At 42.0% G+C, this 16,878-nt stretch overlaps 2 protein-coding genes across 18 annotated transcripts in view; one reads left to right on the top strand and one right to left on the bottom strand.

Annotated features, from left to right (window-relative positions):
- Positions 1 to 11,027, top strand: part of BTBD10 (BTB domain containing 10) — an 84,204-nt gene extending 73,177 nt beyond the window's left edge. For all 6 annotated transcript variants that reach the window (XM_037050042.1, XM_037050046.1, XM_037050043.1 and 3 more), the window contains 3 exons: positions 4,293 to 4,490; positions 7,198 to 7,308; positions 9,897 to 11,027. In XM_037050042.1, the coding sequence (XP_036905937.1) occupies positions 4,293 to 4,490; positions 7,198 to 7,308; positions 9,897 to 10,207 (620 nt within the window). In that variant the 3' untranslated portion in view covers positions 10,208 to 11,027. The remainder of the gene's footprint in view (positions 1 to 4,292; positions 4,491 to 7,197; positions 7,309 to 9,896) is intronic.
- A 756-nt stretch (positions 11,028 to 11,783) lies between these two features.
- BMAL1 (basic helix-loop-helix ARNT like 1) overlaps positions 11,784 to 16,878 on the bottom strand; it is a 104,884-nt gene continuing 99,789 nt past the window's right edge. For 3 of the 12 annotated variants that reach the window (XM_037050033.1, XM_037050029.1, XM_037050031.1), the window contains 2 exons: positions 13,187 to 13,289; positions 11,786 to 12,466 (listed from right to left, as the gene is read on the bottom strand). In XM_037050033.1, the coding sequence (XP_036905928.1) occupies positions 12,306 to 12,466; positions 13,187 to 13,289 (264 nt within the window). In that variant the 3' untranslated portion in view covers positions 11,786 to 12,305. Of the gene's footprint in view, positions 12,467 to 13,186; positions 13,290 to 16,878 lie in introns of all 12 variants that reach the window. The other 9 variants (XM_037050038.1, XM_037050035.1, XM_037050040.1 and 6 more) reach the window with 7 other exon arrangements.

Raw genomic sequence — 16,878 nt, forward strand, 5'->3', positions numbered from 1 at the left:
GGTAGCAAAATTAGGAAATAAAGGTGAATTAAAAGAAAAATATTAGAGGGTTGTATTGTACATGCTATTTTATATTTCTGTGTAGAAATATATCACAAGTAACTATATTATTAGTAAATATGTTTAAATAAGAGGTTGTTTAATGGTTACAGAGTAATCAGTCATTTTTTGCATTTTTATTGAGCATCACTTTATACGAAAAATTAGGTATATAAATTGCAATAAGAAACGATAAGGTACGTGCTCTCATGATGCCTGTAGTATAGTAGGAAGACAGACAAGTAAACTATGGTGTTAGAGGAAGAATGGGCTACTAAAAAGGAGTTTGCAGGAACAGCGCCCACCTCAGGTGTTGGGGGCTTGAGGAGGCCTTCTGGAGGCAAGGGAAGAGGAAGTGTGCTCCAGAGAAGTAAGGTTAGTACGGGGAGGGACCGACCTCTCAGTCTCCTGTCATGTGAAGGAAATCAGAGGCAAGTAGCAGCCGCCCCCCAGACTGTACATTTCTTCACTGCACACGTTCTCTTGCTAGCCTGGCGCTGTAACCCAGAAGAGGTTTTGAGAACCGGGTGCTGAATTCAGGAATGAAGGCCCAAGGCTACAAGAAATGAAATTACAGTGGATGTGTTAAGTTTGAAATACTTACTAGACATCCAGTGGGAATGTTGAGTGGATATTGGGTATACATGTATAAAGTTCAGGAGAGAAATGTGGGCTGCGTATGTGGGAGTCATCAATATGTGGATATTTTTTTAAAAAATATTGTTTAGAAGGATTGTACACACTTACAATCTTTTTCACGTAACAGGACTTTATGGATCAGGTTGAGGACTTGGGACTTTTTTTTTTAAATTCTTTTTTTAAAAGATTTTATTTATTTATTTATTTATCTTTAGAGGGGAAGGAGAGAGGGAGAGAAACATCAATGTATGGCTGCCTCTTGTGAGTCCCCTCCTGGGAGTTGGCCTGCAGGGAACTGGACTACAACCCAGGCATGTGCCCTGACTGGGAATCGAACTGTGATCCTCTGGTTCACAGGCCCGAGCTCAATCCACTGAGCTACACCAGCCAGGGCTGAGGACTTGGGACTTTTATTTTAAGGATAATACAAGCCATGAAACATTTAAAGACACAGTTAGATTTGGAGAAACGTTAGGAGACACAATTAGATTTGGCTGCTACGAGGGAAATGAGTTATGGTGGTTTCTCCCTTATCTGAGAGAAATACATTCCAAGACCCCCAGTGGGTGCCAGAAACTGCAGTGAACCTCATACATGTGTATCATTTTCTGGTCTTGTCTTCTATTCATAAATTTCATGCCTTTTAACTAAGCACTTATTATGCCCCATGGATGTAACTTCTGCAGTTTGAGGTGGGACAGCAAAGGTAGCAAGAATTTCTTTTTCCTTTTTCACAGTTTACAGAGAGACCTTACCAGCCTCAGCCTATGATTTTTTTCCCTTAAGTCAAGGATTTTTACCATTTCCCTTAAAGACAACACTTTCATGTTGGCCGACCTGAATTGCCTGCATCACCATTCTTGTGCTTTGGACCATTACCAAGTAAAATAAGGGTAACCTGGACACAAGCACTGTGCTATTGCAACAGTCCACCTGGTCACCTGGTTAGTGTGACTAACTAACTTAAACTTAACTTAAACCAGTTAAGTTTACTGGTGACTGATGGGAGGGTGGTGTGCACAGCATGGAGATGTGGACGAAAGGGTGTTTCCTGTCCCAGGTGGGACAGAGCTGGACAGTGCGAGATTTCGTCATGCTGCTCAGAGCAGCATGCAATGTAAAATGTATGAATTGTTTATTTCTGGAACTTCTTTCTGTTTTTAAAGAGCTTATTTAAAGCAAACTGGTGACATACAGGGGAACAAGATCTTAAATACTCTTGGTGTTTTCCACTTAATATTTTCGGACCATGGTTAACAGTGGCTAACTGAAACTGTAGAAAGGGAAACCATGGACAGAGGGGCAGAGCAAATGTTGGGGGAATTGACTTGAACGGTTTTACAGTAGTTTGTGTGAGGGTTCATGGTGACTTGGACTGTGATGGGGGCAATGGGAATGGAATGTGTTCTGTTTATTGCTGTTTAACAAACCATTCGAAACTTAGTAGCATGAAGTATAATCATTTTTATTCTGTGGGTCAAGAATTCAGACAGTACAACAGAGGTGGCTTATTTGCTTTCCAGTGTCAGAGGCCTCATTTTATGAAAAATTGAAGGGCTGAGGTGACTCAGGGGGCTTCTTCACTCCCATGTTGCTGCCTGGACTGGGGTGACTCAAAGGCTGGGTTCAGCTAGGACTGTCATACATGTGGCCTCTTCATGTGGCCTGGGTGTCTCCAATCCTGGAGACTGGGTTCAGAGAGGAAGCATTTGGAGAGGAAGCATTCCTCAGATGAAGGCAGAACTGCAAGTCATGCACCATCATGTTTGCCACACTCCCTTGGCTACAGGCCAGTCCGTATAACCAGCCTAGATAAAGGGGAGGAGAATTAGATTCTACCTCTTGCAAGGAGATGTAAATGTCACATTGAAGAAAAGCATGTGGCATAAGAGAGTTTGCAGCTTTGGAAAATATCATCTTCCAGAGAAGAGCATGAGATAATTCAAGATGCATTTAAAAAGTGAACTTAATAGCTCTTAAGGAGTGATTGAATTAACAGATGGAGGAGGAATCAAGGATTCATTTATTTATTCCACAAATATTTAAATGCCTGTGCCTGTCAGTGCCAGGCACTTTTTCTGAGATGATTTTGAGAACTTGAATGGATGGTGATGGTGTTTACTAATTTTGAAAACATTGCAGAGAGATGCCGAGATGATTAAATTTGATTTGGGATACACTGAGTGAGTTTGAGGTACCCGTGAGGTGGCTTCCGAGTGGGGACATCCAGAAAGCGGGTGGATATAAATGTATCTAGAATACAGAAGGCAGAATTATTAGAGCAAGTTTAGGAATTGTCAGCATAAGGTGAGAGGAGAAAAGACGTAAAAGTGTGCTGAGAATCAACATGATATTTAATGAACACCCAGAGTGTGCAGAATAACTAGTGAAAACCAGCCAAAGAGAGGAAAGAACACCAGGCAAATTATTACCAGAGCCTCTTAAGGATGAGGGAGAGAAATTCAACCTAGAGGTCAAATAAGATTGGGACTGAAAGATGTTCCTTGTCTTTTACAGTCTATAAGGCATTTGAAGACTAAAGTGAGAGCTGTTTTCAGGAGTAATGAGCGTGGGAGCCAGATTGGAATTGGTTCAGAAATTAGCTCAAAGAGAATGTGTCGATACATCTAGGAGTTTGGTTATAAATAGAATTTTAAAAAATGGGACGTGGCCAGCCTAGAGAGAGACATGGTTAAAATAATAATATAGATGATTGCTTATTTAATCCATCATTTATCATAGTCATGTATTATTAATGGTTATTATATATTAGAGATCACGTTGTGGGGTGGGAAATACTCCCTTGGGAGACTACAGACTTGAGCTCTTGCGTTATTCTCTAACCCTCCCAGTAGTTCCTGAGATGGTAGAGCCTTAAGTAGGAGATACAGGACATGGCCACTGAAACAAGAATAAAAGAGAGAACACTAGGTCAGTTCAGATGAGTTTGTGTGCTTGTGTATTTGGGAAATTGAAGTTGCTCATTATGTACCTAAGGAGCATGAAGCGTATCTGTCGCCGTTCTCGAGGTAGGCAGTTCCCGTGCCCTGCGGTGTTCTGCTTGGCCTTTTGGCTTCCTTATTTCAAACCAGTTGATCCTTCTCATCTAACCTCTCTTTCTACACTGAAATATTCATGCTGTTTGTGAACAGTTTCTGAGGAAGAAAACATGTGGGAGGTGGAATTTGGAGCTCTTTCAGGCCATACTGATAATCTGAAGACTGTCCTAACTACTTGAAGACATAATTGCATCTCCTGAGGGAAGACCACGTGATACAGTGGGGCAGGGGGAGCCCTGGCCTGGAGGTGGGTGTGGGGTGGATTTAGTTGATTTTGCAAATTAGTTTTGTTACCTTAGGCAGATTATTTCATGATGTATACGGTGAAGGAGCTGGTTGTTGGATGCTGTTATTGATTCTTTTTATCTATAAAATTCTACAGTTTCATTAAAACTCTTCCTAAGAAAAGTTTTGTTTACTGAAGAGTAACCACAACCTTGTGTGTAGGGTCCAAAAAGAGAGGCTGAACTAATGTGACGTTGTGTGGTCTGCTCTCCTTTTGCTTATCTCCCCAGCCCCGCAAAAGTCAGTATATTTTTGTGGGTTTCATTGCAGGTGCCCTAATGCATGAGTTATCAAATGATGGTGCTCGTAGACAGTTTGAATTTTATCTAGAAGAAATGATCCTGCCTCTCATGGTAGCGAGTGCCCAGAGTGGGGAGCGAGAATGCCACATAGTGGTGCTTACCGACGACGACGTGGTTGACTGGGACGAAGAGTATCCGCCCCAGATGGGAGAAGAGTATTCACAAAGTAAGTGTTGTGTTTTCTCTCTCTTGAATCATCACGGGTTCTCTATTTTTTTTTTAAAGTGTTTATTTATTTATTTTCCCCCCAAGATTTTATTTATTTATTTATATTTAGAGGGGAAAGGAGAGAGGGAGAGAAACATCAATGTATGGTTGCCTTTCGTGCCTCCCCTGCTGGTAGTTGGCCTGCAGGGAACTGGCCGGCAACCCAGGCATGTGCCCTGACTGGGAATCGAACCGCGATCCTCTGGTTCACAGGCCCGCGCTCAATCCACTGAGCTACACCAGCCAGGGCTCTATTTTTTTAAAAATAATATTGGTTAAAGAATAGTTTTTATAAAGAGAGTACATCGAACTCTTAACTATACCGGGAGTCAGCAGACTACGGCCTCCGGGCCAGGTCCAGCCTACTGCCTGTTCATACAGTTGTATGTATTGTCTGGGGCTGCTTTTGCGCTACCATAGCGGGGGTGAGTAGCTGCAGCGGAGACCGCATGGCTCGCAAAAGCCCAGAGTATCTGCTGCCCGGCTCTTCACAGGAAGTGCGCCGTCCTGACACGCACAGAGGTAGTTCGCGGTTTGTTGGATGTCTGGTCTCGGGGGGTTTCTTTCTCTGCATTTGGAAGCATCCTAGAGAAGCAGATCCTGGAGTAGTAGATTGTAAAAAATAAGCTGTTTTTTAAGCAAATCTTTTTTGTATATACGATTAGGAGCTTCAGCTCATTGATTTTGAGGGTGACTTTAGTTTCTGAGATGTTTCCTTTTAAATATCATATGTACCTGGAGACTACAGCGAGCCTTCAAGAAGTTTTATGGGACTATAGTGAGGTATTTCTGCCCCAAACAGTGTATCTTGAGCAGCAGTGACCAACTTTTTTCTTACTGCACTTCCAAACTTTTTCCAGTTGGAGACTTTTGATTTTTTTCCTTAGGAAATTTATATTATTTATCTTGATGAACCCAATGGAGTATTTTTGACCAGTTTCACAGGTTGAGAAAAGGTAGAGTCAGAAGGGTGACTGAGGAACTAGGTAGAGGGGCCCAGCATCTTGTTCTGTACTCCGTCCGTGTTGACTCAGTGAGGGTTAGGGTCTGCGTAAAAATACAGGAGTGTACAAAGTACCACAGCCCTTTAATGATCTTTCCATTTTACTTGCCCTTTTCTCAAAACAAACTCTAAGAGGTATTCTTTTTGACTTCTAATGTGAATTATGGTAGATTATTTTAATGTGAATTATGGTAGCACTTTTTAGAGTTTATATTGAGATGTTTTCATTGCATGATGTACTTAATGTAATGTGATTCTTTTGTGGACAGTTGTAGTAATAGACCTTTCTGTTACTCTTTCCTCACTCCTAGGTTCTTTGTTGACAATGGTTTTCTATAATAATATGTGGAGTAATAAGTTGAACAAAACACAGGAAAAAAAGAAAGGTTGCCAAAAAATTTAAAGAAACATATTACATTATTTTCTGTCAGGAAGAAAGAATGAACAAACTTATTATTTGTGTTTTAGTTTTCAAAAAGTTTTGGCTTGAAAAGAGTAGAACCAGCGTAGAGCACTGAGCCGACAGTACAGAGATGCAGGGATTGTGAAACAGCCTTCCCTCGTGGCTGAGCTTCTATTTCAGTGTGTTCTGGTTTGTTTTCTTGTCTTTTGTCTTAAGCTTTGACGCATAAAAGGACTGAAAACATTTTTACTTCACTTGTCTACATGTGTCTTGTTTTGTGTCGAGATGTTCCAATTTAAAGAAGATGCATTTGAGGGGACAGAGATGGCCTGATGTGCCTAAATGTGACATTATCCACTCGGTGGCACCATCCACTCTGAGATGTCAAAAAAATATCCTGAGATGTCAGTAATCTTAAAGATGTAGTTAGTAGTCACAAATTTACCCCATGAGTAGCATCTGTATACTATTTTCCTTTTATTGGCTCTTAGACCAGCATGTTTGGTTTGTGAGTGTTTTTTTCTTTTTTTTGAAAAAACCTTTGCAGTTCACCTTTTAAGGGAGATAACTCCACCTGAAAGAGAGAAGGCGAGGAAGGTCCATCAGTCTAACTCCTTGAAGTTCCCAGCACATTTGGAAGACTCAACATGTTGTCAGTGGAATGTCTGTCCTTTGCAAAGCCAGTTTGCTCTAAACAGACTAACCTAGGCAGAACATGCTCGAATCTGCCATTTTTAACATCAGTATTAAATGGGGCTGTTCGCCTGAATGGAAAACAGTTTGTGGGGAGGGTCTTTGCCTTCTTGGGAAGTTATTAATAGTTGCTCAATCCATGAAATGTAAGATGTATCCATTTTGTACCCTCTGACAAGGCATTTCCCCCCTTTCCGAACGAGGCCTTGTAGGCATCATAGCAAAGTTCTTTACTTTGCCTGCTTGGTAATCATGTGATCCTGAGGTCTTCTTTTGGTTCTTACCTGAAGAACTTGGGGCCGATGCTGTACCAGTGTTTGTACATGATATATCTTTCAGAAGGATTGGGTTACCTGATTAGTTATTAAAGCTTTTCTTGTTTCAACTTAAGAATTGCTTATGCATTAACTGTACTGAATTGTCCCGTCATGTTGGCCGGTCACCCTTTGGCACCACTGCATCCACCATGTGGGGTTTGGGGTTGTCAGCCCCTTTGATGATCAAGGTAACTTTTTCTTCTAAGTTCTTTGGTTTTAATAAGAAAATATTTTTGTCTTTTTGTTTCAGTTATTTATAGCACAAAATTATATAGATTTTTCAAGTACATTGAAAACAGAGATGTGGCCAAATCGGTTTTGAAAGAAAGGGGTCTTAAGAAGATTAGACTGGGAATAGAAGGTAAGACGTTTTCATTATTTTCCATTGATTTTCTTTTGGAAAAAAAAGAGGTAAAAAATTGGATCTCATTTAGAAGACAGTTTGAATACTTTGAGGAAAAACTCAGATAAAGGATTTTCAAGTGGTCACGTAGTAGGCCTATAAATAACAAAAATCAGCTTCCTTTCTCGGAGAAAATAGAGGGAGAAAGCCATATAGAAATTTTTGTTCCATAAGATTCCCTAGCAATATAAGACATGTGTATTTATCTTTTCTGCTGTAGCTTGCTCTAATGAACTTTTGAATTAGCCCATACATTTTTAGATTGCTTTTTACTTTATGATTTAAATAACTTTTTCCAAGTGCCATGTCAGATGCTTGATTTTCAAAATGTCCTTAGTAATGATTAAGTATCTTCATAGCATGGCATAGCATAAAGAATAAGAGTTCTGGAACCAGATTGCTTGTGTTCAAATCCTATGACTTAGTAGGTATATGACCTTGGCCAAGTTATTTAACCTCTCTGTGCTTTAGTTTCCTCATCTGAGGGTTATTGTGAGGATAGAATGAGTTGATATGTGAGAAACACTTATAGCAAAACCTGGCATGTAGTAATTTCTGTATGTGTTTGTGATGATGAGAGCAGAGATAATGGTGTCGATCAGTGACCCAGCTGAGCTGTTGAAAATCACAAAATGTCAGGTCCTCGAACAGTGTCGTTCGGTTGTTTCATCACAACATTGATGAGATGCCATAGGAACCTAACGTACTATGTCAGCTAGCCTATGGTAAAGTTGGCTTGATCGTATCATTTGCTTGAAGTCACAGAACTGTTGATGACGTTACGTGAGGACTTACTGTAATGGGCTGCTGGGACACACAGGGAAGAATGACCGGAACAGAGTCTTTGCAGGAAAAGACTTGGGGCTTTAAAAAGCAGTGAAATCGATGACACATTAGTTTTGTGTGTGTGTGTGTGTGTGCCTGTTTGTGTCTTCTGTAATCCTGCGGACAGTGGGATTCAGCTGTTTGATCTCCGAGCTAGAGAGAAAGCAACTGGGAGCTACTCTGGAGTGGGAAGACAGGGGTGGCCTCTGTAAGGAGACGACGTTTCACTTGGAACCAGGCTGTAAAAAAGCTTAATACACTACGCTACGGAGTTTGAGTCTTCTTCTTTAAGCATGAGAAAACTATCGGTAGTTTTCAGCAAGGAACACTCTGATTGCTCTGACACACTCTTGTGTTAGAGCAGTGACTCTGTGTGGAGAGTCCAGTGAGAGGGGAATTTGGAAGACTCCTAACAAACAGGGGAATTTGGAAGACTTTGTAATAGTCCAGGGGGAATCCAGGAGGGGGGACTAGAGGTGGAGGCCTTTCTGATCTAGTGCTGACCTTCAGGTGGCGTTGACCAGATGTGTGAAACGCAGGAGCCGTTCTGCGGGAGGCCGGCAGGAGGTTTTCAGCCCTGTTTGCCTGTGTGCCCTCCTCACCTTAACCACATACCCACAGCCACACATGGCTAAATATGTGTACTAGCTACCAATACTGCCTTTTTAGTTTTTCTGATTCTAACTGTGGTCTGTGGCCTATGGGCAAAATCCAGCCCATTCCCCGTTCTCTTATAAACAAAGTTTTACTGGAATATAAACATGCCCATTCATGTATGTATTGTCTGTGGCTGATTTCACTTTACGGTGGCATAATTGAGATAGAAACCGTATGTCATACAAGCCTCAAATACATATTTACTCTAGCCTTTTACAGAAAATGTTTGCCACTTCCTGGTCTAAACTAGTAATTTTGCTAGTAGGAAGGAGGAAAGGGACTCACAATAATTTCTAAAAAGACTATATCTTTGGAGAATTGCCTTACCTGGTAAATGACCAAAAATTTTCCCAAACTAGGATTGTCCTGATTTGCTACTTCTCAGTGATTATGAGCCAAGACAAGGAAGCTGTTTCGGAATTGCCAGTCCGGATGAACTGCTTGGTAGTTGGGAGTAGTAACCAGTAACATGACTTATGGGGGTTAAAAATACTGCCTCTGCTTCCCTGGGTGGGTGGGGGGGGGCGCTTACCTAGACCCAGTGAGGCTGGAGAGCCCCACACCTCTTTGTCATTTAACCAGAAAAGGAGATTCTCCACCCAGAGCAACATGAGAATGAGGCTTAGGTTTAAGGAAAGTAGAAGGCAAATGTGGCAGGAAAATGCACATCTGGAGGCCACATAATCCTGTGAAGGGAAGGAAGAGCTCAGGGATATTAAGGATACACAGCTAGAGCCCCAGATGCACTGGATTTCGTACCGTTTTCTCTGAGAACCCACCCTTTCCATGCTCAGAAAGAATGTGTTTTGGTGACTGGTGTGCTGAGCAGCTGAGAGGACGGTAGACGGTTTGTGAGTCACATCAGTAGGATTTCAGTTTTTGGCTGTTGAACTGATGACTAAAGGGGTGGATATTGGTTTCCATTCTTTCTTCTTTTTTAAATTTCTGTTTGTTAGGAGTTACAGCAGAAAAGCCCTCTTTAGGGTAAATTGGATGAAAAGTTTTGGAGGGCCATGTATGTGCCAGTGTGTATCCTCCGTTTTTAAAGTCTTTCTTTCCTCCAGGTTATCCTACCTATAAAGAAAAAATAAAGAAAAGGCCTGGGGGCCGCCCAGAAGTTATTTACAACTACGTCCAAAGACCGTTTATTCGAATGTCCTGGGAGAAGGAAGAAGGAAAGAGTCGGCATGTAGACTTTCAGTGCGTGAAGAGTAAATCTATCACCAACCTCGCAGCAGCTGCCGCAGACATTCCCCAGGACCAGCTGGTAGTCATGCACCCGACTCCGCAGGTGGACGAGCTGGACATTCTCCCCATCCACCCCCCTTCCGGCAGCAATGACCTCGATCCTGACGCACAGAATCCGATGCTGTGATGCCGATGTTCCTTGAAACCATCGCATGCTACTCTTCCCAGTGACGTTGCACTCCCCTCATTCTGCACTGCAAGGCCACGCTCTTCATCGTGAGATGCACATCACAATGTTAGGATATTGCAGTGTAGCCTTTTGTAAAGACCAAAGGTAGCCGAATGGTTTTTTTTAATGAGTACAGCTCCAGCATCCTGAGGTCCCAGTTATATAAATGTGTTTGTTTACCAGTGGGTTTGTGAAATTGGTTCTTTGTATGGGGGACAGTCCTTTTTCACACATCTAGATCTTTTCAGAAGTGGTGGAAATTGGCCGCTGGGGTCCTTTCAGTCTAGACTGAGATTTGTCACACCTCAGATAAAATGCAGAATATTACATAGTTGCACTTTATAAATGGTGGTTAAATGGAATTGTTCAAGCCATTTTTATAGTTGTGATGCACAATGTAACTTAAATAAGTGCTTCTATCAAAGTATTCCTTCAGTAAAATGTGTATAGTTTACTGCCCGTGACGAGCAAAAAATGAGTATTTATCACTGGGCATGTTTGAATGATTAGAATGAGATTCAGTGCCCACATCTTAACAGCCCAGTTATCCCCAGTGCCGTGTTCGCCCTTTAGCGTGAGTCACATGCCGGGAATGTGAACATCGTGGGTGGTTCGTCCTCCAGTCTGCCTTACCCTTAACCTGTTCACAGATATTTATTTACTAATGGTTTTTTTTCTTAAGAGTTATGAGATAGGAAAATGAAGTGTTTGCTCTTCATTTACTAAATGATTGTAAACTCGTTTTTCATCAAAATAAAAATTCCATTGTTTTCATGTTTCTGATCAACTTCATAACCTTGCCCACTTTTAGCCTCATAGTTAGCAGACTCCCTGTCTTGGTGTCAGTATAACTAGAAAGCAAATAGTAGCTCGTGGAACTCCAGTTTGGTATTTGTGGGTTGAGGCACCTATTAATAAACCTACTGATCATAAAATACTGTAAATCCAAAACAACGTTAGATCTGAAAAGAGAACATTTTCTAGTTCAACCTGATATGAAGGGTGGAATACCTTAATGTACGGTAACCTTAAGTTTCAGAACTGATTTCTGACACTAGATATTTTCCCCATCATACTGTGCTGCCCTGCTTATTAGCATGATACTCATACAAATGCTTCTCTAAAAAACATACTGTGACCCAATTCAAGAAGGGGTCAGAGCATTAGGTTCTTTGGGCCTGGGGTCACATAATGTTGGGAGCCGAATGGTTGTGAGCACTAGGAGAGAGTTGTTGTAGTGGAGAAGCTAATTTGTTACAGCTCATCTTGAATTTGTAATTTAATAGGATTTGACTTTGTGTTTAAGCAGTGCTATCTTTGTTCTCACAGAAATGAAAACTGTAATGATTTGGAGATTAACTATTTTTAACAAAATAGCCAAGCTTTTAACACAGGGAAGCCATGCCAGTCCCAGAATAGCTACGAAGGCCAGAAAGATATAAATATTATTGGCATGGATGGCCCTTAACACCCACCGTAGAAAACTGATGATCCAGCCCTAGAGCATGTAGCATTGTTTTCTAATTATTGGAAATGTGGACAATATTTATAGAACAAGGGAAACATTTATTAAAAATATTTAACTGTCTAATACATTATACTTTAACCCATATTTATAGTAAAGGATTCTTACAAGGAAGAATAAACAGCTTTATGATACAATTAGTATAAGAAATATCCACATGGGGGACTTCTTTGTAGTGTAAAAACACCAGACATCGGAAATGACCATTTGCATATAAAAGCTACCAATGATGCTTCTGTGCACAATGATTAAAAAAATTTAACACAAACAGAATCCAAAATATACAATTAATGCAAGCTATCCACAGCTAGCCCAATAATCAATGATGAGGAAACACTGGAGCAGGCTTAGTTCCACTTTGTCTGAAGTTACACATAGTAAGATTGACTTGTATCAATGGCTCTGAGATGGCTTTTATGAAGACAGTACATAAAAGCTGTTCTCTCCTTACCCAGTAAGCTTCACAGACTGTAAAACTCCACCATTAATGCACTTTGATACTGTAGCTGTTGCTAAAGCAACATGTAGTGTTTACAGCGGCCATGGCAAGTCGCTAAAGTCAACAGGGCCACCCAGCCCAGCGTCTGCTTCCAAGAGGCTCATTATGACCGCCATCGCGGCTTCATCGTTGCTGGGACTGCTGGAGCCTTGATCGTTGTCTATCATGTCTATGCCTATGTGCGGGTTCTCACCTGTGAGAGGGGGTGAGACTGGTTAGTGGTAGTACCACGGCGTGTCCACCTCAGTAAGCAATCCCTAAGCACACTTTTATCGAGAAAGTTACTCTTAACACAGTAGGGTGAGAGGGGCTACATTACCTATATATTTTTTAAATTTTGGGGTTTTCAGAGGGCAAAACCAACTTTTTAGAAACGGTGCTTAAAATGAACTCAAGATTAAAAGCATTCGAGTTGACCTCATTTTAATATTCTGATACAGCCTTTTACAAGGATGGAGTTACAGAAGAACTAGGGAATTAGAGATTAGGGAAAAAGGACATCTAGAAAGATGATTAAAAAAAAAAGATGTGAGGGATGGGAGAAGCAGACTCTGCATTGCTAAGTGACTTAATGCCATAGAAATGCTTATTGATCACCCTTCTGGGCTTGATCGCTAAGCCTTCACTGACTTTTGCGCTGAAGAGATTATGTCCTAACGTGGCTGGAGGAAGCCTGCGTCCAGGCTGCTGTAGTCTCCTGGGTCCCTGGGGTAAACCTGGGCCCCTCACCAGAACTCAGCCATTAAACTCAACTCTGAAAGATTTAAACACATTTTAAACTTATGTTCATTTGAAATCATCTAGAACTAGGTTGTTTGGTCCCAGGTTATTCACATTCACATTATTAAAACTCCCTTTGGGCCAGTCGTGGTGCAAGTTCATTGTAATGGAAACTAGTAAGAATGCCACTCACCAAGAATAGAAGAACTGTCCGAGTATGGATAGCCTGGGTTCTCCTGAGCCTGCCCCGGTAGTAGGCCAATGGAAGGAATGTCTGGGGTCCCTCCATTCAAAATCTACAAACAGTGAAGTTTTCGCATTACCAGCAGTTTCACTCCAACCATGCACAGTGTCACCAAGAAAATGAATCATGTTGGAAAGAGGAAAGTGGGAGAAAACTTCAAATGGCTTTAATTTCCTATTGGGTTGTTTTAAACAAGAAACTGTTAATAGTCATGTAAGATATAAACCTCTTCCCCAAAACTATTGTTTTCTCTTAATTAGACTCAGCCCACATGGGCAATTTAGAGCACAGGTGGCAAACACAAGGCCCAGGGGCCGAATCCAGCCTCCACGTGGTTTTATCCGGCCCGGCTTCCTGGGCCCTTGTCTCTGCCCACGGCAGTGCTGAGCTCCTTGCCCCCTAGTTAAGGAGCAGTTACATGTATACAGTCCTAAATTACATTCTGCCCTTCAAAGGCACGCCAAGGCTGATGTGGCCCCTGGTGAAAATGAGTTTGACACCCATGATTTAAAAGCTGAATAAAATCCCTAGAGCATTCCCTGGCTGGTGTAGCTCAGTTGATTGAGCGCGGGCCTGCAAACCAGAGGATCGCGGTTTGATTCCCAGTCAGGGCACATGCCTGGGTTGCAGGCTGGTTCCCTGCAGGCCAACTCCCAGCAGGGGATGCACAAAAAGGCAACCATACATTGATGTTTCTCTCCCTCTCTCCTTCCCCTCTAAAGATAAATAAATAGATAAATAAAATCTTTAAAAAAAAATCCCTAGAGCATTCAGTTACCTTGGATCGTGCTGCTCACACGTCTCTTTAAGGCCAAGGACTAAACCTCAATGAGCCCAACTGGGCCGTTCCCCTTTAAAGGGAGTAAAACATTACAGCAACAGATGTTGTCGAAGGAATAAGGGCTTGTTAACACACTGAAGAGAAGGCTCTGAGGAGTTACAAATGAACAAAACACGGGAAGTAAATCCCTCATCACTAGCGAACTCCAGGTGTTGACTCCAGTAATCAGTGGTTTATGTTCTTAAAATAGGCCCTGAGAAGCATTGTTATCACTCCTCAGTAGCAGAACTCTCACCCTGCCCCTTCCCTGCTGGCTTCCTTCCCCTGGCTGAGTCTCAAAGAAAAGCATCTTCGAGTATTTGAACGTAGGTGAGGAAATGAGGTAGGTAGCTCTTTGGATTTCAGGAGAGGTGGTGATTTCAGGCCTTGCCAGTAGGTGGCATTATACCTTCATCTTGCAGTTCAAATTTTTGGTCTAGAGACCCCTTTACACTCTTTAAATAAGAATTGAGGACTTCAAAGAACATAAACTTTTGTTTATGTAAACTATATTTATCAATGTTTAGTGTATTTAAATACAATGGTAGTGTACTTAAAGTTAAAACTTAATGAATTTTAAAATATAATAAACCTATATTACCTGGTAACATGAATAGCATTTTAATGAAAAATAACTATTTCCCCAAACAAAAAATTAGTGAAGGTGTCTTGTTTGACATTTTAAAAAATCCAATATCTGCCTTAGTGGAATTTGGATTAATGGAATTCTTGTATTTGCTTCTCCACTTAGTCTGTTTACATATGTTGTTTGATTGCAGTATGTGAAGGAAATCTGGCCTCCCACAGATACGTAGTTGGAAAAGGGAGGTATATTGTAATAACTTTGTCAACTAATTGTGGTATCCTTTTTTGATATCACATCAAAACCCCGTAAGTGGCCCTGGCCAGTGTGGCTCAGTTGGTTGGGTGTTGTCCCCAAAACCAAAAGGTTGCTGGTTCAATTCCCGGTCAGGGCACGTGCCTGGGTTGCCGGTTTGGTCCCCAGTCAGGGTGTATGGATGGAAGCCAATTGATGTTTCTCACATCAACGTTTCTCTCGTCTCATTCTCCCTCCCTTCCCCTCTCTAAAGTAAAATAAAAACTCGGTAAGTGGAAGTTCCTCAAAAGGTTTGCTGCAGCATGGAATCTGAAACCCAATCAATGAAATCTTTGTATTCATATTAAAATCCATTGGAATACCCATCTTCGGAGGATCTTTTACCTTTGCATGATTTTAAAATACCTTGTACTGAACCCTCCCCTCCTGTGAGCACACCAACACCTCCCCTCCCCCTCCCCCCACAGGCACGCATCTCCTAAACTCTAAGGGATCCCACAAGTGGGCAGTGGCCGCTTGTCCTGCGATAACCCCTGAACCTGCCTCCAAGGCCCCAGCTTCTCCGACTGTCTGGTGCGCTGACAGCAGCCCCGCCTGGGCTCACTCCTTCCACTGGGACTTTTCTCAGTGAGCCTCAGCAGCCCCACCTGGGCTCTCCTGTTACTTCTGTCCTAAAGCCCTTCCCTGTTGCACTGTCCTCAGCTTCAGTAAACGTACTTGCAAAATAAAAATAAAATACCTTGCATTGGTCATTTGGAAAATACTGGCTCAACTGAGTTATTCAGATCTTCCAAAAGTTGACACATTTCATTGTACAGCACCAAAGACATCACCATGATTAGCATTATCTAAGTCACCAGAAACATTTTTTAAGTTTTAGAAAGCTGTCGAGCTCAAAGTAGCAGAAGTTTTCTGAAAATTCTAATTTTTGCTTGAATGGTAATCATTGGCAACAAATACTGTCAGTTGTTTTCCGTGAAGCTACAGGTCACTTCATTCATTTTCAAGAAAACCTGTGCTCAGGACCGAAGTCTGAATAGCCATAGTTCACAGTAGTAAAAATAGGGTCCTACGAAGACAGCAGTTGGTTCAGCTCATGTGAGACACGATCACACACGTGCCTTCCCTGGGACAACCTCCACGTGTCGGTGCGCGGCACGGGCGCTTTATGCACGCTTCCCGTTCTGCAGAGTATTAAGTTTTACTCGAGGGTTTTATGCCAACAGTTCTTTTTGCTACTTCACTGAGGACATTCTTAAATGGGCACACAGTTTGGTGCCACTGCCCTGATTTTTGTGAAAACATCAGCAGTTTTACTCAACATTGCTTTTGTACCATCAGTTCACATCTCTACGCAGTGAGGAAAAATTATTTTAGCATTATTATGAAAACAGTTTGAACTTGATAGAGACCCGAAAGGATCTTGTCCCCCCACTTTCCCCAAAAAGGTCACAGTTGGCATTTAAGGAACTGCCGCTTTACCTGAACCTTACTGCCTCCGGATGTCCGGACCGACCTGGAAACAATGAGGCTCGCTTACCGGCTCCCTTGCAGCTTAACCTTGACTGAAACAACCGGTGGGCTGAGTGGCGCGCCTCCGACCTGCCCCCCTGGACAGTGACTGGCAAGGGCTGGGAGCGGTGCGGCTCTGGTGTACTGTTTACTGCTGCTGGCACTTAACTCTGACCTGTTTAGGCTGCTCTTACTAAGTCCTGCTGCTGAAGACTCAGAAATTCTGAAACACACTCAGAATGTCACCTCTCTGATCCACTCTTACAAGCTCAAAGAAAAGGAATTTTTTTTTCACGAATGCTTTAACAATACTTGGGGCTTTTGTGTTGCAGAATGCACTGGTTCATCCCTGGCAGTTACTGGTGTGAAAAGAATCAGAAGTCAAGAGTCCTGCATGTAATTTGGAGCCGTATTACTGAAATGCTAGGCTAATCATTTAACACCTGGGAGTCTGGGTTTCGTTACCTAGGG

The sequence above is a fragment of the Sturnira hondurensis genome, unplaced genomic scaffold, assembly GCF_014824575.4.
Source record: "Sturnira hondurensis isolate 20B ecotype Veracruz unplaced genomic scaffold, ASM1482457v3 Scaffold0006505, whole genome shotgun sequence".
Classification (NCBI taxonomy): Eukaryota; Metazoa; Chordata; class Mammalia; order Chiroptera; family Phyllostomidae; genus Sturnira; species Sturnira hondurensis.